Source organism: Porites lutea, chromosome 5 (assembly GCF_958299795.1).
Source record: "Porites lutea chromosome 5, jaPorLute2.1, whole genome shotgun sequence".
NCBI classification, from domain to species: Eukaryota; Metazoa; Cnidaria; class Anthozoa; order Scleractinia; family Poritidae; genus Porites; species Porites lutea.
In genome coordinates this window covers 2,263,318-2,288,698 of record NC_133205.1, presented here as the reverse complement: position 1 = coordinate 2,288,698, position 25,381 = coordinate 2,263,318, and the positions used below count along the sequence as shown (strand labels likewise).

Here is a 25,381-nt window from a genome sequence, read left to right as displayed (position 1 = left end):
AGATTCAACTATAATTTCAGACGCAAAAATAAAATATGATAATATGTTCACAAAATTTAATTGGCGTCTTCGAAAGATTCCTGACATGAGTGAAACTTTTGGCTAAATGTCCTTGAACGACGTGGCAAAGACTGCCAGATATATTTTTAAAACCCTCTGTTTTTAAAATTGGAAATTTTTTTTAGGGTGCTTTTGCCAGTTTGTACTTAGCCGAACAATAAAATACGATGTAAACGGAAGATACGCATAATCTCGCATCAACGAAACAAAGCTGGGTTCATCCCATCTTTTTATTAAACAATGGTCAACTGTTATCTAAATACATTTGCTCTCTACAATTTGTTCCTCCCTTCTTCCGCTACAAAAGATCTCTTAGAACGCAGCTAAAGATGAGCTCTCGCGGGCACGTTTTACAAAATTAAAAGCAGCTATGAACCTATTTACAATGAAATTTAATTCGATCTAAAATTGGAGCTACTTCTAAATAACTACTCGTCGTTCCAACCAGCAACGATTCAAACGACAGAGCAAATGGGCAAAATTTTTAACACTCCTAACTTATTTTGATAAAAAATATATTCCTAACAATAAATCGTTATAAGCTAATACATTCTCTTATCTTTGGACATTTTGAAATCTCTTTTGCGGATTGATGTTCTATGAAACATAGGTGTCAAGAAACGCCTCTTTCACAGCTAATTTTGCCTGCGGTTTGAAAGTTAACTCCTCTCGATCTCGTCTCACGACTTTTCTTTTTATATTTTAGTTTTTTTCTTACAAAAGGTCATAAACAAACACGTTGGTTCTATTCTAGGGGAAAGCTACATTATATAAAGATTGTTTTGGCAATGTCGCGATGAGTCGCTTTTTTAAACGAAATTAAATTCGTAAAACCTTCATTGAATCCAAATAAGAAGAGTGCGAACGCCCTCGGGACAAAGATGTGTTCATTACAATTAAAAGTTTCTAAGGCTGCTAACGAGGTCTTTTGTGGTTAGTGTAGATAGGCGGTCCACGAGATATAAAGCTATACTTCAAAAGACTTCAAGCTTTCAGTTACTTAGAGGCCTTTCCGAGCCAAATGCAAGTCTTTTCCATGATTTGTAATGAGAGAAAAGATGAAGGCGAGAATTGCTTTTCTCGAATGGATTTCTTCAAATAAATGCATAACAGGCGAAAGTAAATAAACTCAAGCTATCATTCTTTGGTTGCGGCTGCTGGATGCATATATATATTAAATACTCAAGTTATAGTTTTTTTAAAAGCCTGCAACCGCTTTGAAATCTTACAAGCATGCTCTGAGGCCATAAACGGCTTCTTTTAGACATAAATGAATAGATTCTTTCCTTTCTTATACCAAAATGTCCTTATTTATATATAGTATATAGTCGATTTTCTTACTTTTAATAGCATAAAACGTAAAAATCTTTCCATAATATAAAACTTAAAGGATAATTCTTTCAAGAACTGAAACTATTCTTGTTTACTTACTAGTGGCTCAGTTCGTCAATTTTTAAAGGTTTATGGTTTAAGACTACCGCAATCTCCGCGAGTCTCTTTTGTTCACTTAAAGTCGATCTTTCTGTTTATGTCTCTTCTTTTAAGACAACAAATGTTCGACAGCTTGAGGTCTCCCTGAATTGGTCGCACTATATCAAATCTCTCCAGGTGCTGACATGTTATCCTATTCCAGCGATTGCCTTGATTTCTCTCATGATGCGACCTATGGAGTTCTTGCCCATTGGTACTTTATTGAACCAGATATCACCCTTAGGCTTGTGCTTAGGGGTAAGATAAAATGACGAGATACCTGGTGGGCGATGGCGGAGGTACACCTATACAAGACGGAGAGAAAAAGAGACAGAAATTAGCTTTTCATTCGGATTTTACAAAGGCACTGTAACACTGCTCATAGATCAAACGACTATTCATATTAATAGAAGCTATATAAAAGTGATCGTACCTCAAAGGCTCGGACAGGATCGCGTTCGCTTCCATCGGTGGCCGCTACCCGTGCCTTGCATTTCTTTTTACTTCTCGGGCTATCCTTGTCGTCATCCGCTCTCGGTCTTTTCGATCCAGCTTTCATGTGATCGATGATTATCTTTCCATCAGGGCCACGCGAGATGCGAAAGTCATCAATGCTGAGATCGTGGTGGGCCATTCTACCTCTGATCCCATGCATTACGGTGTTGATCCACCATTGCAGTCGAAGCAATGGCCTTGGCGCGTGCACTCCAATTGCTCCAGAAGCCCACATTCTCTCTAACTGCTCTTCAGTGATGCTTTCAACTACGTTTGGATGGTTTCCTTTGCCTTTACGCTTGAGCTCATTTCTCTTTGATACAAGGCCATAGTTAACTACGTCAAATTCCCGATCAGCTAAATCAAAATTTTCCACGGCAGGGGGACACTTTCTTTCGAGAAAGTATCGCCTCAGTCCATTTCTGTAAGTTGTGAGAGTAACAGGTTCGTACTCATTGCCTTCTTTACCCGGTCGAGTGTCGCGGATCTCAAGAAAGAAATCTTTCAGCATTTCCATAGCCATTTGTCGAGTCACCGTGTTCATGTCTATCGATTTTCCGTACTTGTCTTTGTACCATTTCTTGAGCCTTCTCACCGATGTTTTGGTGCCTTCCACCGTGTTTTTACAGCGGTTAGCGTCGTCAACATCTTCGACATCGTGTGCCTCCGCACGGTTGGTGGGCTGCGATTTCTGTCGTTCAATAATTGGAGGTCGGTGACTGCTGGACACAGGTGAGAAAATTCGGCTGTCTTCTGACTTGGAAAAGCCGTGATTATCTGAAATGGACTCCGGTGGATCAAACGGTGGGAAGCCGGGAAACGGTCGGTAAAACTGGGGTGCTTTGGGTTCGTCGCTCGGCGTTTGATGAATGTAGGTGTACATTGACTGTGCGGCGGCAGTGTCGGAGAAAGAGGGGTTTAAGTTCGGGCCGTAAAACCGTTTGTTCGGTTGTAGGGCACTGGTTATGCTTGAGATAGCAGACGGTGGATTAAGGTGAAAGCGAGGCTCAGGCTCGTTCTTTATACTGAAATCCATGGGCGTTGGGAACGGAATGTCTCTTGGATAGGTATCCGCTTCTGACGTTACTGTGTCGAAAGGAAAGTTAGACGGCTGTAGATGCGGGACTGTAGAATGCAAAGAACTGTGTTGTTGTTGTGTGCATCCAAGCGTCGTTGTTATTCCCGATGGAAGATAAGGTTCATTCATTGTAATGGGTAGTTCGCTTTCTTCCATCTCAGAAATGTTCTCCATTCCACTGCTCATGTTCATGTGACGGGCTCCTTCTTCGCTTACGCTTTTGCTGCCGAAATCGGGCCCCGTTCTGAAAATGTTCGGGATAGCATTAGGAAAACGGGCGCCAAGAAAGCGTGAATTAAAACTTTCCGATGAGTGGCGTAGATGTGCCGGAGTACCAAAATCTTGGGAAATGTCGAACGGTGGTAGTCCAAAAGTACTCATGCCTCCGTCCATACTATAACAATCTAAAGCTATGGCCAAACCTTTAGGTTTTCATCCTCGCTCACATCTGACTGACAGATATTTACTACGCGCGCCGTATTTATACCCCTACGTAACGATGCGGTTTTAGTGGGCCTATTGTTTCCGTGAATTTATGTATTTCCTGTGTCGTACATTTGCAAGCTCAATTAATAGTTAATGACTATCCCATGGGAGAAGTCACTTTTAATCTGTAATTTGGTGACTCTTCAAGTCCAAATCTAATTATATTGTGAATTCATTCAAGCAGACTATAAAAAGTAGAACATTATTCGCTGTTCAAAGATGGGAGGAGCATTATTATGCCGTTGACAATGAGACCCTTCAGAGGCAGTCCGCGCAGCCAACTTGACCATTTGTGGAACGCAAGAATGAAAACGCGCATTGTTTGGTTTATAAGTTAAGGGCTTTACATTCTTAACAACGTTTTGCGCCGCTTCGGCCTGGCTTTGCCCAGACATTTAATCCACAATAAAAGCTCTGACTAAAAGTTTGTAGTTTCCATCGTGACCGAGTTGAGCAAACATTGACAACAGGTGTCACGAACTTACAAGAATACAGATAACGTTTGCGTGGCTTCCGAAATTTATCACACGTCAACACGCTTTCATTGTAGCAAATGGAAATGAGATTTGTTAGAGCGTTTTCTAGTGGTGGATTTTGGTAATGGAAAAATAGCGCCCCCACAACTAAACAAGGTGCGAATAAGTCAGCCTTATTTACATAACACTCTCAGTGTTTACAAATGATTAATGACGACAGGTTGACAAGTAAGGTGTCGAAAAAGCTCTCCTGAGAAGACATTACCAGCGACCAGAACAATAGTTCATCTTCGACTTTCTACTTGCACGAAATGGCAAAGAATAAAATCGTATCTTCCGTCTTCCTGTGAACGTGACTGGTTAGCAATGCAATGTACTTAGGGGTCAAAAAAGAACAAATGAAGGACGCTCTAAGACATTTGCATCTTTTCCAGATCTCGGAAGAATATGTTTTCTTCTACTCGAACCTGTCGTTGTGTTTTTCAGTTTCAGACAAAAGAGGTTTTTCGTTAATTTAATCAGCAGTTTATAATAAAAGCACCCAGTAGATTTTGTATATACAACAAATTAGCCATTGTTAGCTTGAAAGTCGAAGGCGGAGAATGCCCATAAACCCTTTTCACAAGAGTCGATGAATTTCGCAGTTTAATATACACGAGGTGTATGGCTTGTAAGCTGTGCTACAATTACCGCACAAGAAGAAGATGCGATAAAACTAAGAGCAGTTTGGTCTTCCGGATGTGTGTCATCTACAGTCCACTTCCTCTATGATCGAAGTTGTTTTCAAAAGGACGCAATCGTGTGAAAGCTGTCAACAAATCCACTTATACGGATGACTTGTGAATCGACTTAACCTAAATGAACAACACAACTGAAGGTAACTAATGACATTGTAATTCATCACTGATTTATTTTTGGTTGCCTGCATAAATTGTGGCGTCTACAATACGAAATATACGCTCTGCGTTGGTAGCCAGCTCTATAAAGAGCTCAAGAACCTACTAAAATAGCCAAAAATTCCACAAAGGGTTCTCTGGTTGATTAGTTTGCGGCAGTGACGACAGCGCCTCTTAATATAGTTTCTAATTATTCGATAACTCATTCAAATGGGGTCGAAATCATTGACCCAGTTAAGTGGGCAGAACTTGAGGACTCCCAGATCACGCACTACAAACGAACTCATTACCTGTGCACATTCTTGAAACAAAAATTCCAAGTTGTCATACATACCATCCTTAAACTCTAAACAAATGCGCTACATAAATACGCCTAAAACTTGTCTAATATCCACGACAGAATGGCATGGCCATGGTAAATTTTTAAGTTCAGAGACTGGCTTAAAATTTAAGAAAATGAAAAGAATATGGTCACGTATATCTTCTAAACCCGACAGCAAAACAACAATTGTTAGTCGCACTATGATTCCGATGAACACATAAAATTAAACACATTTACATGTTTCTTTCCAACACTACAATATACCAACATATCGTTGAAACAAGAAATTACTTGACTTTAAATGAAATCAGGGAAAACTAACAACACTTAAAAGTAAAAACAGCGCTTTTGGAGTTTTAAAAAACTTCTATCATTTCAGAGAAAATAGACAAAACACTAAGTGAGATACTTTTAAAAAGAAGTCGCGACTGCATTTTTTTCCCAAAAGCGCACATAACAAAACTTAAGAAAATACCAAATTTAATAAATGCCTAGAAACATATAGCAGCAGGCTATAGCCGCTCCTAAGGCTTTGACTCAAAATTTACAACTACATTTTCTACAGTAGAACCTCGTAAATACAACGACCACAGCTCAGTATCTAGAAAACCCAAATCAACACTTCGAGTACCTCTCCTGAGTGATCATCAAATTTTGGCAATTGTTTGGACGCTCTCGGAGGATCTGAATGTATTTTCACAACTATTTAACTCTACGTAACTCTACACAGTTTTGCTGTTGTTTGCACCAATTTTACAATCAACCAGAACCCTCCAGCAAGCGAACATTTGTCTCACTTTGAGCACGTCATATCCTAGCTCAGTTTCAAAGAAATAAAAAAGCGAGAAACAGTTAGGAAGTTGTCATGTTTTATCACCGCTTGTTATCACTATAAACAACAAGTTAAAACGAACGACAACGTTTAGTAATCTTATGAACACGACTTGTTTTTTTTATGAATTTAGAAACCGCGGAAGTGTTTCTTGGTTTAGTTATGTCCGGTACAACCCGACTTCACCACACAGACACAATGAGTCATAAGAATCATTCCGCCACATTTTATTTGATTTTCAATATTAAACAATAAAAATAGCCCAGCCAAACTTAAACCGAGAACTTTTTTTAGCCTTGTGGCTACGAGTATAACATCTTTTTGCAAACATATAAAAACTCATGAAATCTACCAGAAAAATGTGCATTCGTTTTGCTCCAAAAGAGATAAGTAATTACACCTGTGAGCATAACACAGCAAACACGAGCGATCTAATAAGCGATATAGTTTTTTTCAAGCCTCTTTGGCTTCTTGAAGTAACATCTAAACGGCGCAATATCAGTATCAGTATTGTTGTAATCGACGATTAAAGAATTCCTGTTCGTGTCTTCAAACGATTCGGTTAGCCTGCGTGTTCGATAGCTTGCCTCAAGGCAAAACAGCCTTCTTCTAGAAGTGTTCGAAACGATTTCGTGAAAGGTAAGTTTAATTAAGTGAACAAACAAAATATCTTTTTGAGTGTGGTCGAGAACAGACTCCGCGAATGTAGTTTCCCGTTGAACGTGGCATCTTAGTTAGGAGTTAATATGATCAACAGAGCACAGAGGTTTAATTACAAGTTAAACAGACACATGAGTATCAACGAACACGTTTTCGAAGATGAGTTCGACAGGAATCTTTACCTAACAACCGGTGCTGGAAAATTAATAAATTAAATTCTTGCCTTAAACGCTCTCAAACAACAAAAATATTTTCGTCGAACGCGGTACCATAGGCGATAATTGCTTGGACACGCCTTTCTCTTGATCTCAGTTAGCGTAAGATTTGCACGAATGCGCTTTTGTACGAACGGCAACTTGTTATAGAACCTTTTGGCACTCCCAAGTACTCCAGTTAAAACTGGAAGCATTTTTAAAATGTTAGTGAACGAAATATTGAAAATTATAACGACATTGCAAATATATTCTTCACTAGCTCCACGAATTGTGTTTGCTATCTACGTTCACCAGAGCAGCATTACATCACACCTTACTAGAAACGGATAAGGAGGGCTTAATAAAATTAAGAACGGGTGTTTTAATAACTACTTTTAGTTCCGAATGAAGATTCAACATCTCTGAAACTGATCTACTTGCAAAAACGAAAAATTTCTTTCGCTTATTTTCTCTATTCGCGATTTCATTTTTTTTTTCTTTTTCTGCGGATAATTAGTGTAGTGCCTGCATGGATCGTCATCAGACCGATTAAATTATCGCTAATGGCATTTCGTAAATCTAAGATGCATCGTTTCTCTTCACACAAAGAATCACAACTAAAAGGAAGAGATTATAAGTATTATAAAGGGTAAAGCTCAAACAATTAGCGAGCATTTTCAAAGAAGCTTCAGAGGATTTAGATTTCAGCACAACTCATGGAAGCTTTCGTGATGTACATTGGACACTGCAATATTCTTCTACTGACTCCATTCTCTACGTGGTCGCATATCGAAGACTTTTGTTTTAGTCACAGCATGGAGGCGAAAGTTACAAAAAAAGCTCGCACGGTTTGCGTGTTCCTTACACAGATCGCATTTTCTTTTAATCAAATACAAAGGAAGTCAGTTAGCGGACTACTAGAATAGTGATGCTTCGTAAGGCAAGAGCAGTGATGATACGCTAATGGTTCGAAATAGGCTTGTCACAAACCCAAGAATATTGTAGATTGCACATGTCAAAATGTAGAATAAGTTTGCTAAAAGTTGTAAGTTCGTGTCTCAGTATTTTGAACCGAAAAACATTTAATACACAAAAACACACAAGGAAGAATGCAAGGAGCAAACTTGCATTGGTTTTAGAGAAAAAAGAATCGGAAAAGTGTGACCATTCTTTTAGAGAACAAAAATAATGTCATGATTCAATAAAGACTTAAAGATTGTCTAGAAAACAGCTCGTGGGTGAAAACTTCACTAGAATCCATCTATACTGGGTAAAAAGAAATGTTTTCAATACTCATTTTGAGCAGATTTTTACCAACGCCATTGTTAATGCAAAACGGATCAAGTAAAGCACATTAAGGCTTTAATCTTTTTCTTATTATTTCGGGGTCATAGAATTTAAACAATTATCCAGCTTAATGTAGAGTTGGAAAAGTGTAACAGGCAGGAGACATTTTCCGAGCCTGTGACCTGAAACGATTGTATGCAGTCAATTAACCATTTTTCAAGATAAATTAAACAATACACTTTTCAGAGATGTATCAAAAAATCGTTTATGCAAGTAGTCTATACATCGCAAGACGATCTAACAAATCTGTCAATTGGTACCTTGAAGGAAATTTATCTTTTATAGTTCTTAATTTAAACAATGTTAAAATCATTTCAAAGACTTTGGCAATGATGCAAACGAGTCATGATTTCGATCCTTGTCTTTTAGCCACACGTTCTTTACTTCCTCAGCGACAGCTCAAGAAAAGCACATTAAACTGCTCCACAGTTATGCTTCATCACTTAATTTCTCTTCTTCTCTTGTCAGAATTTCCTTGTCACCACACATTGAATGTGTGGTGACAAGGAAATTCAATTGATTTTTTTCGCAAGGTACACAATAACCATCTACGGCTGAACAATACATAGGATTCTAACCTTTACACAAAGTATTTGACAGAAATCTAAACATACTTTTCATTAACCAAAAAAAGGTCAAAGGCTTTTAGTTTATGTTCATGGACATGTAGTTTAACAAGATTATAAAATTTATTCTGTGATTAACGCGTAACGTAGCTTTTGGTACTGAAAGATAACTCATGAATTACTCGATATAATCCAAGTCTATGTTTTCCTTGTCTTCTTTGTTAACACCTTATCATTTTCTATTTTTCCCATCTTAACAGCTAGAATTTTCTTTATACCCATTCTTTACTGTATAAAAAGAATAACGCTCAACAATTATGGATAAGTAAAGCAGCGATAAATTTATGACGTTTCCTTAGACAACACAAAGAAAAGTCGTTTCCTATACGATACTTCGGTAATAACCATCTGTTATTTTCACAGAATTCACTGGCTCTTTTTTGTTGCAATAAACGAAAAAAATGTCACTTAGAGTATGGCCACTCGCTAGTTTTACGTACGTTGTAGCTGCACGTCTGTTATTGAGGCTTAGAAAACTTTGCTTGGGCCATACATTACTCGACGAAGAACTAATAAGCTACCAGCACATGATACCAAAACGTTTGCATTGTTACACATGTTGACGTACGCTTAAATAGTGATTTAACTTCTCTAAAATATCACTGAATATCAAATACTTGTGAATAAATAAGATTTGCTTGTACCACATCCTCACTTAATTAAGCTTAATATTCAAGTTATCAGTTTACGTAGTTTGTATCTTTTAAACTTCAAAGTCAAAATCAAAAATCAAAAAATCAAAAAATCAAAATCTCTTTGTAAAATCTTGAAAGCCTTATTGCACCAAGCAAAAATGCTTTCGACGAGGTTTCAATTAAATTTTAACATCTCCAGACACCACAGTTGTACTAGCGGTTTTGCAAGCTCGCAGTAGGTGTAAATGGCCAGTTACCTAAACTACAATTGCCAGTCTGAAATAACTGCTTTGCCTTTGCTTCGGTTGACATTTTCTGGTGAACCCATACTACGGAAATTGCATCATTTTTTTTGTCAGTTTCTTTACAGCAGTCCGATAGAAGGAGATTGTGCATAAATGAGGAGTAAATAATTTATAAAGTTGTGTATGTTCTAATAGCAGGATCTGCTATACTCTACGTTTGTTGTGGTGAAAAAGCAATGGGATTTCGCTAATTAAAAAATAAAGACAAGGTATCATTTTCAATTACACAAAATCTGATGCATTTTGTGGTTTCGCTGGTTAGCAGAAGTGTTCATGCATCTCGTCATGAACTTAATTTTACAAGAAAAAGCAACACTAACTCTAAATAATTGGAACTTCCGTCTAACCAATCCTCATTTCAATTCCCTTTGTAAACGTCCACGCTTTTAAGCAAGGCTCCCCAGGCGTGAGTCACGTCTCACTCTGTAGGTACCTCGCTTTTGGCATGATCTCGGCATGCACTTTTAAGAACTCGCTAAATGGACTCTTTTTTTTTTAAGAACCAGGGAAAACCACAAGCCATCATTATAAAGATGCTAACATTCTAAACTCGACCATATCTTGAGATATACTTACTTTATTGCCCAATAAGGGTAATTGAAACCAGTTGAATTGAAATCAGAGGCTCAAAAGGCTACTTCTAAGCGCGAAAAAAAAGCCTTACGATAAAAGAATATTTTTTGGTCAGTGGGGCAGAATGTATGCGAATTAGCAACAATCAAAAGGAAGCCCTTATCAACAGTATAACCAAGTTATAATTTCGAAGCAAAAGTAAAGAAATAGGGCGGTTAAGAGAAAAGCACATTGGAAAAAAGAAGTTAACATTTAATCTGATTACTTTAATGAATTACTCTGTGCAACCTGTTTATTTGCCAACAGAAGGGAGTAAGCAAGAAGTTTTTGCGAATTGTCCAATGAATGGGGAAGTGAAGCTATGCGAAACTTCACGTTCTTGTTTCTCCAACAACAAGGAACAGTCTTATGAAGGAAATCATCTTACACGTGATCGCTTTAGAATTTGCTTAATTTATAACGGAGCAATGACCTGCGATCTTTTTGTGAACTGCTGTCTCACGCGTGGCCGCAAAAATTCAAGCACAAGAGTACCGAAGCGTCGGTCGCCCGTGTTATCACGAAAATCTATGACTTGATTTCCCGAGAATGCAGCGCCGCATTACGAGCAGGACATTCATCGGAAGCGAGAGGAAGTTGTTTTTGTACATTGTATCTTTTGTAAGGCGACGAGATTCCATCGGTAATTAATAACGAGCTGCTCAATCCTGGTCGAGCAGAACTTAACTTTCCGGCATGGAGACGATTAAACGTTCCTAGGATTAGTTTATTTTATGATATTCGTATGTCCCTGTAATATTACTGGTGATAAGAAGACAATTATGAATTAATAAATCTCGAATGAACCGTTTCAAAGTCTGTACAAAAAGTTACAAAACTGACAGAGCCATGCAGCCCAATTTAATTTTTTTTTTTTTTTTTTTTTTGGCAGCATTTTGAAGTTCAATTGTCTTACTTCTTCTGTGGTAAAACAAAAATTAAATTGAAAGAACAGTTAAAATATTGGTTGAGTTTCTTATGCGTGAGAACATCGAGCTTGTCCCTTTTACAAACCTCCGCTGTACAAGTGTGCTTGAGTGCTATTGTTTTGCAAAACAGCTAATTCCAATCTCGTTAATGGTTAACTTATTTCTTTGAAAACTTGAACTTATAGTACTTAATTCATCAATTAAAGCGAATCACCCTTTCAAGACAAAAGTCATGACTTCCTAATTTTTCAGACTAATTTTTCCTAATTGCATCATTAACTATTCTTCGTTTTTTCTTCTTCGCATTCTACGTCTTTGGCATGAAACCATTCCGTCTATGCCGTCCATTGTCCTACAATTTTATCTCCACTGCGATCGGTCAAAACATTTACCGCATGAATCACTTGGCTTTTGGTGACTATTAGAACCAATATTTCAAAACGATCACTCTTTTAATTCCTTTCATCTTGCCAAGGTGGCATCAGAACGTAATAATTCATTTATTTAAAGAATCCACTTGAAAGCAAGGTGAACAATGACAGATTCCCTTTGGAAGAGGTTTAAGTCCAGTCACTTGCACACAATAATACAAAATAAGGCTCAAAAAGACTTGACGTTCATGAGATACACGTTTAGCATGTTTGCATTAATTTCTAATTTCATTGGCATAAACATAAAACATTAGTGGTCATAAAGCTTCTTTAAGTCAAGAAAGTCGAGTGAAATCGGTGAAACAATATCAAATGCTCGACCAAACACTTTTTGTCCACACCCAGCGGAAAGGTTTGTCTCCATTCTAAAGTGGATCGCCTATTTTCAAAAAAATGGAGTTACCTTATTTTTGAAAAGCCTTAATTTACACACAGAAACGCACACAAGGCAAAACATCTATTTTTCGCTCTCATTCCGTCGCAAATCTAAAAAACTGGGTAAGAGACATTCTTTATTTCAAATATTAATTTATACGATACAAATCTGTCATCAGTAAAGAGACACCGAGCTAAATGTTTCAAGGAAATGACACTCACAATAATCAGTCGACGGCATTTAACTATATTGTTGCTTCGATAGAAAAAGTCGCAATATAGTTGACATTAATAACCATTTATTACAATTTGAATCAATGATAAAAAGAAAAGGACAGCAATCAAATTATATTAGATCTGGCAAATCTAAGGACTTAGTGTATAAGAGCTAGAGTAGCAAAGTATATTTCAGCTAAGAAAATAACCTCAATGTAAAATTAAATTTCCATTAAAACGTGACATGGGAAAGTCTTTGAAGTATCTTCGTAAGGAGTTGTTCTAATGTTTTGGTGTTGCTTAGTTACAGATAGAAGAAAACAAAAAAAAAGATGACCGCAAAAGGAAAAGGAAGAAATAGACACATTGAGAAAAACAAAAGATGACAGAAGAAAAGAAGTAGAAGAATCATATTCAAGGGGATTTCACAAGCTGATCTAGATCTTACACTCTACGGCTACGTTTAATTTCATATTGTATTTACTATAGAATTAGGTGCCCAAGAACAGGGTAGTCTTTGAGGCGATTAGCGGCACGATTTTTGGTACCACAACGATTTAGGGGTGGATAACGGAAATTCCGTTTGGGAAGCGAAACTACACATTACTCAATTCCTCTATAAATATTTACAATTAAGTCCCGCCCTTCGCAGTGGGTATTAAGGATTCAGTTTAACGAAAAACTGTGTGCCGGTAAATCAGTCCACTGCAATTCCAGAAACGTGTCGTAGGGTACACGCGTTTTCCGAACTATAAAAGCCTTTTCCCCTTCGGAATTGTCAACCAGATGGTTGGTGTAGTTAGTTGCTTGTGAAAAAAAGATATTTTGACAAAAAACACTCTTTTCTCTTTTAAAATTTTGAGGCTTCTTTTGACCACTTTTGCAAGGCAATATTTGCAAGGTGGACAACTCAGGTACATCCTGATAAATTTGTCCAAACTAAGTCAGGTTTCAAACCAGAAAGATGAAAATTTTAAGACTAAGAGATCCGGGGATGAGAGGGTAAGGAAAAGAATCATCACACAGCTTGTTTTCAGGAAATCCCGTTTAAAACTGCCGCAACAAGTTTCGCGGCGTTATTTATCACTGTTAAGATGCCAGCCATAGTTTTTTTTAGCAAGACATTGCAATCATTATCGCAGAAACGAGTTTCCACATTTAGCACTTTTTAGACAGTGAGTCGAACCAACAATCTAACAGCAAACAAACTTCTCTTTTTCTTTAACAGTTATTTAAAAAAAGGGGGAAATCACATTTTGCACTTAACACGATAAGGGAAGAAACTAAAAGAGTGCGATGGGAAAACTATCCTAACCTTTTTCTTTTATTTACAATTCGAAATTCCCTTTTTGTGATCTGTCGTACACTCATATTCAGATTTAAAAGTTGGAAATGCGGGTTCATTGAGCAAACATTATCGGTTGTTGAGTGTTTCGAGTTTTATTGCCAAAACGGTTTCGTTTGTTAGCTTGGTGATCTTTTTCAAACAGCTCAAATTTTGGTATAAAAAGTTGACAAAGACGACTACCAAGCGATAAATTATTGACGGAAAAGATGCAAATTTCGCGTCTTTGCGTTGTTGTCTTGACGTGCGTGTGGATAGACTACCAGAAATTCTCTGTTTTCCTTAGGGATAGTAGAGTGAACAAAATACTCGAGCGCGGTGAAAATCGTCACTCGAAAGCAATGAAATTTAGGACTAAATAATTTAAGAACGTTTCCTGTTTCTGCAAAGTCCAGAACTCCTGAATTCTGCTAATGTTGAAATTCAAAACAACAAATATTGCCTCAGTTTTCCTCTAAAATAAAAGATTTCCTGTTACCTTTAACATATTTTCTTTACCTATATTTCCTCACTGTTGTTTCCCTTTTCACATTACATTGTTAGCCAAACCCTTACAAATTTCTTGAGTATATTGTAATATCACGTTATATTGTGTTAAGCCACTGTAATTTATTGTGAAAAATGGCAAAAAATATATAGACTTGTCTAGTGGATACAAGGGTGACAAGAAGATTCAGTGGAACAGGGGAAGAGTGAGAGTACTAATGTACATCTTAGGAATTCCACCTCCATCTCCCCACCCCCCTCCCCCCTTATAACTTGTGTGCAGGCAAATCTCCAGAAGCCTGTTTGTCTAAAGTCCAAGTAACACGTTTTAAAACTAGTACTAACCGACGGTTACGGAATGCAGGCCAGATTGGTTGAAGGTCAAAATGCTCTTGCTCAAAGGCTTTAGTTAGCATATTAAGTTTCATGTAAAGGAAGGGCAAAACGTACCTGATTAGTTTACAAGTGATAGAAGGACCAAACATGCATACCATGCATGCATGGTCAGATTTTCTTCCAGGCATTTCATTCATTCTCAGGGGAAGTTAAAACAAACGCAGGCTAATAGCAGCATGGAGATTAGGACTGTGGGCTCCTCTGGTTGCCTGCAATAATTTTAAAGCAAGTTGTCACTTTCATGCCCTAATTTATTTCTCTTTTTTCTCTTTTACGGCATTATAAACTGTACTTTCAAATCATTAAGACTTACCACACCTTTCAAGAAATGCTACTCAGGACCATCTTGAACTTTAAGGTTGAATATCTTTGGAGGTATATCTGTGCTATGAAATTAAAATATGCAAGACAGTATGAGTAAAGAAATATTTAACTTGAAACATTAAAGAGTGGAAACCCAGTATTTCGAACCACCTTAGAAAGTGAATTGCCTTGAATAATAACTGGGAGTTTTTAAAAATCTAGGGGTATATAACATAGTATTTGACTGGTAAAGGGAAGTTGCATTTGTTTTCAATATAAATTATCAGAAATTTCACAAAAATGAGGGTTCAAGACTGAAATCAGGATTCTACTGTATGAATTTTTGTCACTACACTGGCAGAAGGAAATTTTAGGTTGGCAGTTTTGCTGGGGCAAGAAATTCTTCTACATAAACAACTACATCACCAGAATGATAAATAAACACTTTGTTTGATGAATTCTTGTTTGATGAATTATGTTCTTTATGCTCCAAGGGAAAGGAAGAGGAGAGCTGGGGTGTGTGTGTGTGTGTGTGTGGGGGGGGGGGGGGAACTTGGGTTAATTTTTGCTGGGTATGTGCCACTGGGCTCTCAGAGCCCCTACCCCATTATGGTCTATTCTGTGGCCAATTACAGGCCCCGTCTTAGTCACTTTTGGGCAAATTTTCCCGATCCAAAACTTAGTCACTTTCTACTTATGTATTTATGTTATATTGACTGAATAACACTTAACTTTTCACCAACAGTACAAACATTCTGGTACGTTGATTTGCTAACCACAGATATGAACAACTGTCTTAACCCAAAAATCAGAAAATGTGCGAACCCATTCTAGTGACCCTATTGGAAATGCGACCCCATTATAGTCAAACCAGTAGTGAAAATGTGACCTCATCGAGCGGCACATCCCCATTAGCCTCTTATAAAGAAGTACCCCCCCCCCCTCCCCACTGCTAGGGAGAGGAGAGACCCTGGGAAATTGGAAGCCAGGAGTGTCCCAATATGGCTATGGGTGTTTATAGGTGTTACAGACTTGCTGGTATTTTAAGACCCTCATAGCACAAGCCAATCTCTATCAGACAACGTTCAGCTGCATTTTGCTGCGTGAATCTCAACTATAGACTAAAATCTCCTTTAACAGTTTCACTTTCATATATCGATAAAATTCATCATTACACTCACCACTCCCTGTAAAATGTTTTCCTTTTCAACAATTCTCTGTTTCACATCCCTTAGCCCAGTCTATAGTCTAGACCTTAACTGCTCAGAGTTAAGTACATCCCCCATTGGGCCATAGCAGCACATAACCTCCACAGCCCCACCCTCCTCCAACCCCCCCCCCCCCCCCACCCCCTTCCCATTCCAGAATAACAAGCAGTTTGTTATTTAGCCTTAATACACAACCGTCACAGGCATTCGCTCATTTTAAACGAAACCTGCATGTAATGAACCACAGCAACTTTGGGCAAAATTCTCACTGTCAGAACAAAGACTTTCCCCCTCAAATTCCTCCTCCTCTGAGCTGCGTCCGCAGGTCTGGGCAAAGGTTATCTTTTCCAGGGCATTGGGCAAATAGCGCGGATCGATAGATTACCTTCTCCAAGGCTTAAAAGCTTACCTGTATTAAATTTCGAGCTGAAAATTCTGCGGAGGTCTTTTGGAGGCCAGAAAAGCCGGAATGTGCGATGTGATCAGCGGTTTAACTACTCGTCATGTAACTTATTAGTATTCATAACATCCGGGACTGCAGGGATTGTTTCCCCATCCTCCTTTGAGGGTGGTGCGTTTTATTGCTCGTTTGGCGGCGATAGTTAGTGGTTCAGAAGTAACGAGGAAACTTTGAACCCCCCTCTAAAACAACTTCCAAAACAATCACTTCCGTCCACAACAAGTGAGTGAAAACTTACTTCCTGTTGAGTCGAGGAAAAAACAATAAGTTTAGATCGATTTGTCATGGACCTTGGAGAAAATTCCACTTTGCACGCCGATACAGCGCTGGAAAATGGAACAACGTGCGCCACGGCTACTGCCTTAGCGCAAGTGCTGGACTCGCAAGCTATCTCTAGTACCTCTCTCGCTACCTTCTCTGTCACCTCTGTTCCAGGCTCGGCAGGTTTGGCAGTTTTAACTCCATCTCTTGATGGTACAACAACTGTTACGTCTCTGCCAGGTTTTACGCTGTCTAGCTTTGATTCGGTGGACGTGAAGAATGTCAGTGAAGCCAGTGAATTAGCTGTTGCAACTGTAGGGGAAGATGGCAGGTTTGTTCCCAAGGATTAAGTACAGTACGTAGATATATGATATGCTTGAGCTTATGTAAAAGACGGTAAGATAGAAATTAGCTCAGTCTTAACTTGTCTTATGTTTTCAGTAATTGAAAACTGCATGTAGGTATATTTTGACTGAAACTTTTAATATCCATAAATCTTCCATTTTAAACAAGTGTAAACTATATTCAGATGTACATCAGTAAACTTGCACTTCAGACATAAGCAGCATGCTGTAAGCTTTGGTTGTAGTTGATATATTAAACTTTATGATGATGGTATCGACCGTGCATAGTCTCCATGAATCAGAAGATTTGATCAATCTTTATACAGTCTCACAGTCACTTTGACTCACGGCTTAATGTAAACAGTGCAAACTTAGAGTCTGCTGCAAGCTGGTAAAGACATGCCAACATTGGGAACGACTACAACTCTTAGCCCATTACTGGGATGCCAACCTCTGCAAAGATTTTCTCTTTTGCACTACCCCAGCTTTCATGGCTTTTAGGTAGAACAGAGTTCCTATTTTTATATACGGATGTAAATTTGATAAGATTACTGTGTTTAAATAAAGTTTTGCTTCCTTCCTTCCTTCCCCCTTCACAAGTAACTCACTGTACCAAGACACCCACTCATGACCCTGACAGAGCCCTTTTTTCATGAACATTAATCTTGTCAACTAGACTTAGAGTTTTTTGGCTAAAGTCACAAAAAGTTGACAAAAAAAGCAAAGGCACATGAAAAATTCTGCTGCCAAAAACCATGACATGGCCCTGAGAAACATAATAATTTTTGTGGGATCTAGAGGTTGAAATATGCTTTGCCCCGCAGCATTTTATTCTTGTTTTTAATCCCATGCAGCCTCCATTTTGCATCAGCCACTCACAATGCAGTTACCAGTTATCATGCACCACAAGGAAGCCAGTCTTTGCAAACATCTGAAGCTGATTTTGTATCAGACCTTAGTCAAGGTGAGTTTTGACCATCACTCTGAAGTGTAGGCACATCCCTAGTCCAAGACAGTATGCTCATTGACCAGTAGCAGATCTAGAAGACAGGCCCTGGGGCCCAGTGTAACCTTCTTTTATGGTCTGAAGTGTCAGTCATCTCTTTGCAACCCTCCCCTTCCCCCATTGGGGGGGAGAGTGGGTACAGAGATGGCTGATGTTTCAGACTACAGTTGAACCTCCATTAAGTTATCATCCTTGGGGTACTGGTAAGTGGCTGCTTTATAGAGGTAGCCTGCAGTGCAGGCATTTTCTTTGGGTGCGCGAATGTTTTTGCTTGCGAAAACGCCATGTTGAAACTCGCGAAGGAGAGGAGGAAATGGGACAAGTCAAATGAAGCGTGGGAGGGGGTGAAGAGAGAGAAGAGAAAACATTTTTTTGTCCCCTCCCCCACTCCCCCTTTTTCCTTCTTTTGCCCTAGCACCTACCCTGAGGTTTACTATTTTTACTCTCCCCAATCTTCCTCCAACATAAAATCAAAGATGGTGGTTACAACAATACGAACATAAACAAGCAGGTTTCGCCCACCCAAAATATGCCTGCACTGCAGGCTATTATAGAGGTTGGCCACTCCATAAAGATTAATCATAAAGTCATGAAATAAACATGTGACGGAAGCGGCATTTACTGGTCCACAATCAGTCGTTACCTTCTATTCCGGACTATTCCTCCATATTTTTAAAATAAAGTCACTACAAGTGTATCAGGCACTTGATGACGGTGTAATAGAGGTGACAATAAAAGGAGCACTCTCGTCGATTTAAAATACTTTTCTACACTTATTTCAGGACTTGGAACACTGGCTGCTAATTAATAGAGGTTCAACTGTACTCAACTCTTATTTTAGACATTAAAACTGAGACCCACGGGACTGAGGTGCTGAGATCCTTTTTTTCCACCAGAGGACACACCCATCGTACCTCAAGGTCCATATCCTCCCGGTGCACAATTATATGGATTTAGGAGGGAAGGGTGGGTTATGATCATCAGGAATTTTGAAGAAGAAATTACCTGTATACCTGCTGTTCTTCAAAATCATTTTCTAATTTATGATTTCAGTGGAAATTCTGAGTGGAGGAGAGAGTGAAGGAGGTTCTTTGGAAGAAACTGTCTGCCAAGAAACTCAAACACCCCAAGCTGTCTCAAACTCTCATGGTGATGTGGAGAAGTCAGTGGTAAGATTGTAATGTTTTAGTTTTAACATTCACGCAAAATATTAATATTGGAATACTGAAATCTAAAATGCTTTACATGTACTTTTGCTTTAATTGTACTGACTTGTATCCTGGGGAAGGAACCCATTCTGCCAGAAGAACGACTGGGATGCTTGTCGGACAATTAGAAGACCATATTATTAGAAGTCGGATTATTAGGAAACCAATCTGGGCAAGGATTGAGTAGAGAATTTAAGATAACTACAAACATTAGTGTTAAGCTACTCTTTTGGCTGTCGCTTTTAGAAAAAGAAAGGTGGTTGGCCAAAGGGAAAGAAGAGACGAAAGACATTCCGCGACAGCAATGCACCCAAAGCTCCCCTGACTGGCTATGTGAAGTTTCTCACTGAACAGCGAGAGAAGGTTAGGGCAGAAAACCCCGAGTTGAGTTTTCCTGAAGTAACAAAGTTACTTGGTGCCCAGTGGAGTAAGTTGTCTTCTGAAGAAAAGCAGGTTAGAACATGTTTTTGTCCTTCTTCTTGTCTTTTCTAGACTATAAACCCGTTAACTCCTTAAATAGTGGTAAAAGAAAATATTTGCAAAAAAATTCAAATATTCTTTTTTTAGTAAAATCCTAAGAAAAAATGGTAATATGCAGAAGTTTTATTTGAATGGTAACACCACAGGATTTCGTCCACAGATATAAATTATAATCTTGCCATAATAATCTTGGTCTAGTGTTGAAAGGTTAAGCTGGTACTTGCATAAGCTGGCCAAAATTACATGTATAATCTGACCTTTAGGCTAATTCTTTGTACCTGGCAAAAGGCAATATGCACATGATCATGCTTGTGCTTTTGCTGTCTTTTTTTTAGCAGGGAGGGGGGTGTTCAAGTTTAACTTCTGGTTCGCTAGGAATAATAATCTCATTTCACCCTTTCTGAAATTCAAACAAATGATTTTTAAACTACATGTATGCTCTTTCACCCGTAATGGCAAAACTCCAACCTCTTGGACAAACCAGAGGGATCGCTTATACTTTGTTGCTAGGTGCATGGATACATTGACTTCTAACTCTAAGTTGTGTTATAATGACAGTTCTGTAGATAAGCAGATGTCCCTGTATTATTCCACGTTTACATATAACCTAGAATCTCAGACAAAAACCTTGAATCACTTTGGAAAAATTTCGCTCCGTTCCGTTTCCCCCTCCCTTTTGCGTTGCAGACGGAAAGGGAAGCGAATAAGTGTTTCGAGGATTTTTAGCGAGGACTGTAGCTTTCACCAGCAGCTAATGACAATATTTTTTTTTACTTTTTCTCTGAAGAGATACTTAGATGAAGCAGACAAGGACAAAGAGAGATACATGTTGGAGTTGGAAGCTTATCAGAAAACGGATACTTACAGAAGCTTTTTGAAGAAGCAAGCAGAAAGAAAGAGAAAAAGTTAGCTACTCTTGTTCCATTATTCTGGTCTAATCATAATGAGAAGTGGAAGACGACTGCTAGGCGAAGATCGAGTAGATTCTTATTGAGTGCTCATCAATTGTCTTTTCACCGGTTTGTTAAGTAGTTGTGATCATTAGAGTCAATGCTGTCAAACCTCCTCCCATAAATCGCCTAAACAAAGTGTTTCAGTTATTTTTAAAAAACAATTATAGCTTCGCCTTAAAAGTTCCTTCCCTAACAAACCACGTAAGCTTGACGCTTCCAGGATCTACTTCCCCTAGGCCAAATCTCCTCGAATAGCTATGTTGGTACTTTCATGTCCCCTTGATAAGGAAGGACGAAGACACTAAAAAATTGACCAGTTATTGAAATTGTTTCTTATAAAAAAAAAAAAGAATTTTGTAACCCGCAAACAAATCCAGCCCAAGCAGTCCCTTAGGAATGACGCGCGGGAGAGCATGTTAGGGACCTGGCTGGAGTTGCGATCGGAGTTTGAACCTGCAGCCTCCCGCGGGTGTGCCACAGACCGGCGCCTTCCAACTGAGCTACTAAGAGGTGGACTTGCGCTTTTTAGTTAAACGTCGTTACTATAAAAACGTGTCACCGTCCTCAACGGTAAATCTAGCTAGTTCCAGGCGTTCAGATAGTAGAGCGCGGCAGTCAGTGGGGAGCTAGTTAAATTGTACACCGGGTCTCCCCTCGTTTTTTTTTTCCTTCGTGAATGTTTCTCCCGCGCTCGACTATCTGAACGCCTGGAACAGGCTATGGTAAATCGCTGATTTGTGTTCGGTGCTCCCATTCGTAAAGCCTGGGAAAAAGGAATAATCGTGGTAATGGGCATGTGTGATGAGTACAAAGAATTAGTAATTGGCTATCCTTTGCTTTTGAACGAGATGCCCAACGAGTGTTTCAAATAACTGTCTCCTAAATGTCATTTCTTTCCTTTTTTCAGATTTAGAGAACCCCAATGGATTCGACTCTATTTCAAACGGAATCGAGGTAACAACGGCTATTCTGTCTGCTGAATGAAGAAGTGGCATCCACGTCACGTGATGTCATTTTTTTTAAGAGAAGAATAACTCTTGTCTTTGACCCACGTTTGTGATACTCCTTATATCCGAGCCTACTAAAGAGTTTTATTTATATTATGACTTCATCAAAACGAAACATTCAAAACTCACGCACCTTTTTATCGTGTCGTCTGTAGAAATAATGTAACTGACGCTGAAATTAAATTGCACTAATTGAATGTATACTGAAAACGATGTTTGTAAAAGTGACATGTTTGTGGTCTTATGTAGCTCTGTGCAGAGGACGATCTCTATTGCAAGCCGTGCAATCAGTACTTCAACAACCTTCACAACAAGAGAGAGCACATTCTTGGCCGAAAGCATAAGCAAACAGTATCAGGAAAGTTAAACGAAAGCGAAGAAGAGGAAGATTTACCAGGATTTAACGCTCCCGTCTTCACTGAAGAGTTTCTAAAACACAATGAAAGTAAGTGCTGTTTCCTGTTACCCACGACCAACCTCTCTTTGCTTTGGAAAAAGCCTACTAAATTACTTCAGATTCTACCTAAAAAGAAGAACACTGACAGTCTGTTTATGTGAGGTGAGTCGGCCCAGTCTTAGCCAAGTCTGACTGGATAAGAACGTGGAGCTTAGTGTAAACGCACTTGAGCAAAGTCCACTAGCTGAGCGCGTTATTTCTAGTCTCGATGCCTGCGAGGAGATGAACTTTGAAAGCATCAGAGTCGATGAGAACCATAGTCTCATTTCGCGTTTAAAATTACCTCTGAATACAAACACCAAGTACCCAACCTAAAATATATTATTAATATATTCACAAATGCCAGGAGGAAGAAGCCTGATCTTAAGATAGAGGCTAACCCTGTAAAAATTCATCTTGATGCCTTTTATTAAAGCGGTCATGACACAACTCGAAACAGATTTATTAAAGTTTTTATGAACACTAATGAGAACCAGGTAAAAGCATTAAACCTGGCGAGTTGATAGGAGCGTATCAGTGAGAATTGTGAAGGCAGCGCTTAAGGTCCAAGTATGAATAAACGAAGACTAAGCAGATCATCTGCTTCTGAGTGTACACGAGTGGAAGAGAGGACATGACTTTTGCATTTAAGGAAGAGCTCATTCAAATCCCGTCATCTTTTGAAACTCTCGCTATTAACTAAGTTGGTTTCCCCTTTTGCATTTCAGTGCGTGAAGATGAACTAAGACAACTCCGCAAAGCGGCAACAGAATTTGAGGAACAAAATGCAGTCAGTTCCAAACACGTGGAGAACTTAAAACAAGCAATAGCAAAAATCGAAATGGAAACAAACCAACAAAGAAACGCGAACATGGTTTTACATAATCACTTAAGTAATCTCCGAGCTGCGCTTGTTCAAGCTTTTGCGAACTTGGTCTTGCCTGGCTCAAACGAGGTGCCAACGTTAGATACTATAGACTCTTACATGGCAAGACTGTATTCAGTCATTCTGGATTCTCCTCAAGAGAACGAGGGACTCATCACCAATGTGCGAGAGATTGTGTCTCGTCTTGGCGGCTTTCCAAAGTAAGTTGGGTGTGGTACATAATTTGGTGTAGAGTTAAGACTCAAATAGTGCCGACGTCAGAGTTTCAGAACCTTTAAGCTTCATGATTTTTGTTGTTAGCCTGCGCAGCTGGTGGGATTCTCGGCAGGTAGCTGTATTTCCCACGGGTAGCGAATCCGACCCTAAAATTATAAATATTTATCATTACCCACAATACGTTTGACATTGCTGATGCATTCCAAGCACTATGTAGAACGCGTGTCGCCCGCGCACCCCACTAAATGACGCAAAATGCCCCCCCACCCCCCGTAGCTCAATGTTCACGTCATCAACCCTGTAATGTATGGGGGAGGGTTTTGGTATGAGGTCTAGCCCCCTTTCCTCTGCCCTGCACATGTTCTTCACAGTACATCGCGAAGTACTAAATGTAGGAGTTTGCTAAAAACCTCTGAAAATGTCCACCTAAAGCGTCACATTACTATAGTTTAAAAACTTGACTTTTCGAGCGGTTTCAGTTTTCAACGTATACTGTTATTTACGTCTATTTTTTTTCCCTTTTTGCAGCGATGCGGACAAAGGTTTGAGTTTATCGGAATAGAGACGAAAAACTTCGCATGTTTTCATCATGGAAGGGACGTGCTTCCCCAGCGAAGCTTTCGGAGTCTTTCTCTGGCCACACGACCAGGAAATGATAAATAATACCGCGACCATCAAAGGTGCTGCATGGTGCTGTCTGTGTTTTAAGGTTGTGCTATTCCCCTTGTTAATCGTGGGGAAAAGTGAAGAAAAACTGAAGTTATTATTTGTCTCAAAAACAAACTTAATTGTTTTAGATTATGGTCGGTTTGGAATGTGTCGACTGTGATTACGGCACAAGTTGGAAACAGTGCAGTTAGACTTGTCAGATGCTTTCCACAGCTCTACCGGTGCAAAAGTGGTTTCTCTTTATACTGGTTTCATGGATCCTTTGACGCAGTTGTTTAAAATCATTATTTAAATTTTCAATATCGTCTTGTTTCTCACGCTGTAGGGAACAGCAACGAAAAACAAAAGCTGTAAAGCCCTTGTGAAGAAAGCATGCGGGCATGCGAAAGTAATAATAACTACAGGATATTAATCTCTGGTACACAAGTGCCAGGTTTCATAGTTTTACTTCAGACAAAACGACTGCTTGGGAAGCTAAGGGAAGGTCAAGCCTTTTCATGAACCGAGTATTTCCAAGAATTATTCCCCTAATCGCGAATGTCAAGGAATCAGCGGTTACCCGACCGCACTGCATCCCGGGACATAAATATCCTCGTGTTTGGCTCCGACAGAATTCTTGACTCAGTAGGAAAGCTTGTGCGTCGTTTGTTGGAAGGATACATGCGTTGTAACGTTAAATGGTGAGACGAGGACTTTACTCTTAGTTCAAACTTTACTTAGAGTCTCGCTAAACTAACAAAAGTAAGTTACAAGACAAAAAGAATGTTGATAAAGATTTTCAGACGGCTAAGAGACAAAATAAAACTTCGTTTCTGACCGCCCTTTGTTGTTTGTCTGCACTTTAAACCTTTTGGATTTGTAATTCCATTCAAACCTTGGGTGTTATGTATTCTCCTCAATTGTTACAAACTTTGAAAAGCACAGCTTTTATCTTTTCCGTTATTCTGAGTTCGCTCGCCGTATAGTTATAACTGAGGAAAAAAGCCGGCGTCCAACATATGGTACTTTACTACTCATGCGCACCTTCACAAACTTAGCAAACTAAGAGCAAACTAAATCTTCCACCAGCGTAACGCTAAGCTTGGAGGCCTGAGCTAATTCACTGAGGGACCGGAACTGGTTAAAGCAAGCAAGCTGCGCCTCCCTTCAGGCCCTACTTTTCCCACCTTGTCTTCCGTGTACTTTCTCGTATCCGACCTGTGCCCCACTAAAGAAAAAATTCACAGGAAATCTCTCGAATCTCGACTGAGCCCTGGATTTTTCCGCGCCACC

The 25,381-nt window shown here is 39.1% G+C and overlaps 2 protein-coding genes and 1 long non-coding RNA gene across 3 annotated transcripts; 2 read left to right on the top strand and 1 right to left on the bottom strand.

Moving 5' to 3' along the window:
- Positions 1-272: 272 nt before the first annotated feature.
- LOC140936428 (uncharacterized) lies at positions 273-3,575 on the bottom strand. Its single transcript, XM_073385900.1, has 2 exons — positions 1,964-3,575; positions 273-1,835 (listed from the first exon to the last, which is right to left on the bottom strand). Exons 1-2 carry the CDS (start codon positions 3,494-3,496, stop codon positions 1,680-1,682), a joined length of 1,689 nt encoding a protein of 562 aa, XP_073242001.1. The 5' UTR covers positions 3,497-3,575; the 3' UTR covers positions 273-1,679.
- A 2,689-nt stretch (positions 3,576-6,264) lies between these two features.
- Positions 6,265-14,274, top strand: LOC140936466 (uncharacterized). Its single transcript, XR_012165386.1, has 2 exons — positions 6,265-6,754; positions 12,750-14,274. It is a non-coding gene; the product is annotated as an uncharacterized lncRNA (long non-coding RNA).
- A 2,485-nt stretch (positions 14,275-16,759) lies between these two features.
- Positions 16,760-24,265, top strand: LOC140936431 (high mobility group protein 20A-like). The gene is made up of 9 exons (XM_073385904.1): positions 16,760-17,235; positions 18,103-18,212; positions 19,308-19,423; positions 19,709-19,915; positions 20,730-20,847; positions 21,803-21,849; positions 22,152-22,347; positions 23,067-23,424; positions 23,969-24,265. Exons 1-9 carry the CDS (start codon positions 16,928-16,930, stop codon positions 24,000-24,002), a joined length of 1,494 nt encoding a protein of 497 aa, XP_073242005.1. The 5' UTR covers positions 16,760-16,927; the 3' UTR covers positions 24,003-24,265.
- Positions 24,266-25,381: the final 1,116 nt, after the last annotated feature.

Coding starts and splice junctions, on each gene's coding strand:
- LOC140936428 (XM_073385900.1), bottom strand. CDS start 3,496: ATGGACGGAGGCATGAGTACTTTTGGACTACCACCGTTCGACATTTCC. Junction 1,836..1,963: donor ATCCTGTCCGAGCCTTTGAG/GTACGATCACTT, acceptor CGTCTTGTATAG/GTGTACCTCCGCCATCGCCC.
- LOC140936431 (XM_073385904.1), top strand. CDS start 16,928: ATGGACCTTGGAGAAAATTCCACTTTGCACGCCGATACAGCGCTGGAA. Junction 19,916..20,729: donor TGTCTTCTGAAGAAAAGCAG/GTTAGAACATGT, acceptor TTTTCTCTGAAG/AGATACTTAGATGAAGCAGA. Junction 20,848..21,802: donor AGCAGAAAGAAAGAGAAAAA/GTTAGCTACTCT, acceptor TCCTTTTTTCAG/ATTTAGAGAACCCCAATGGA.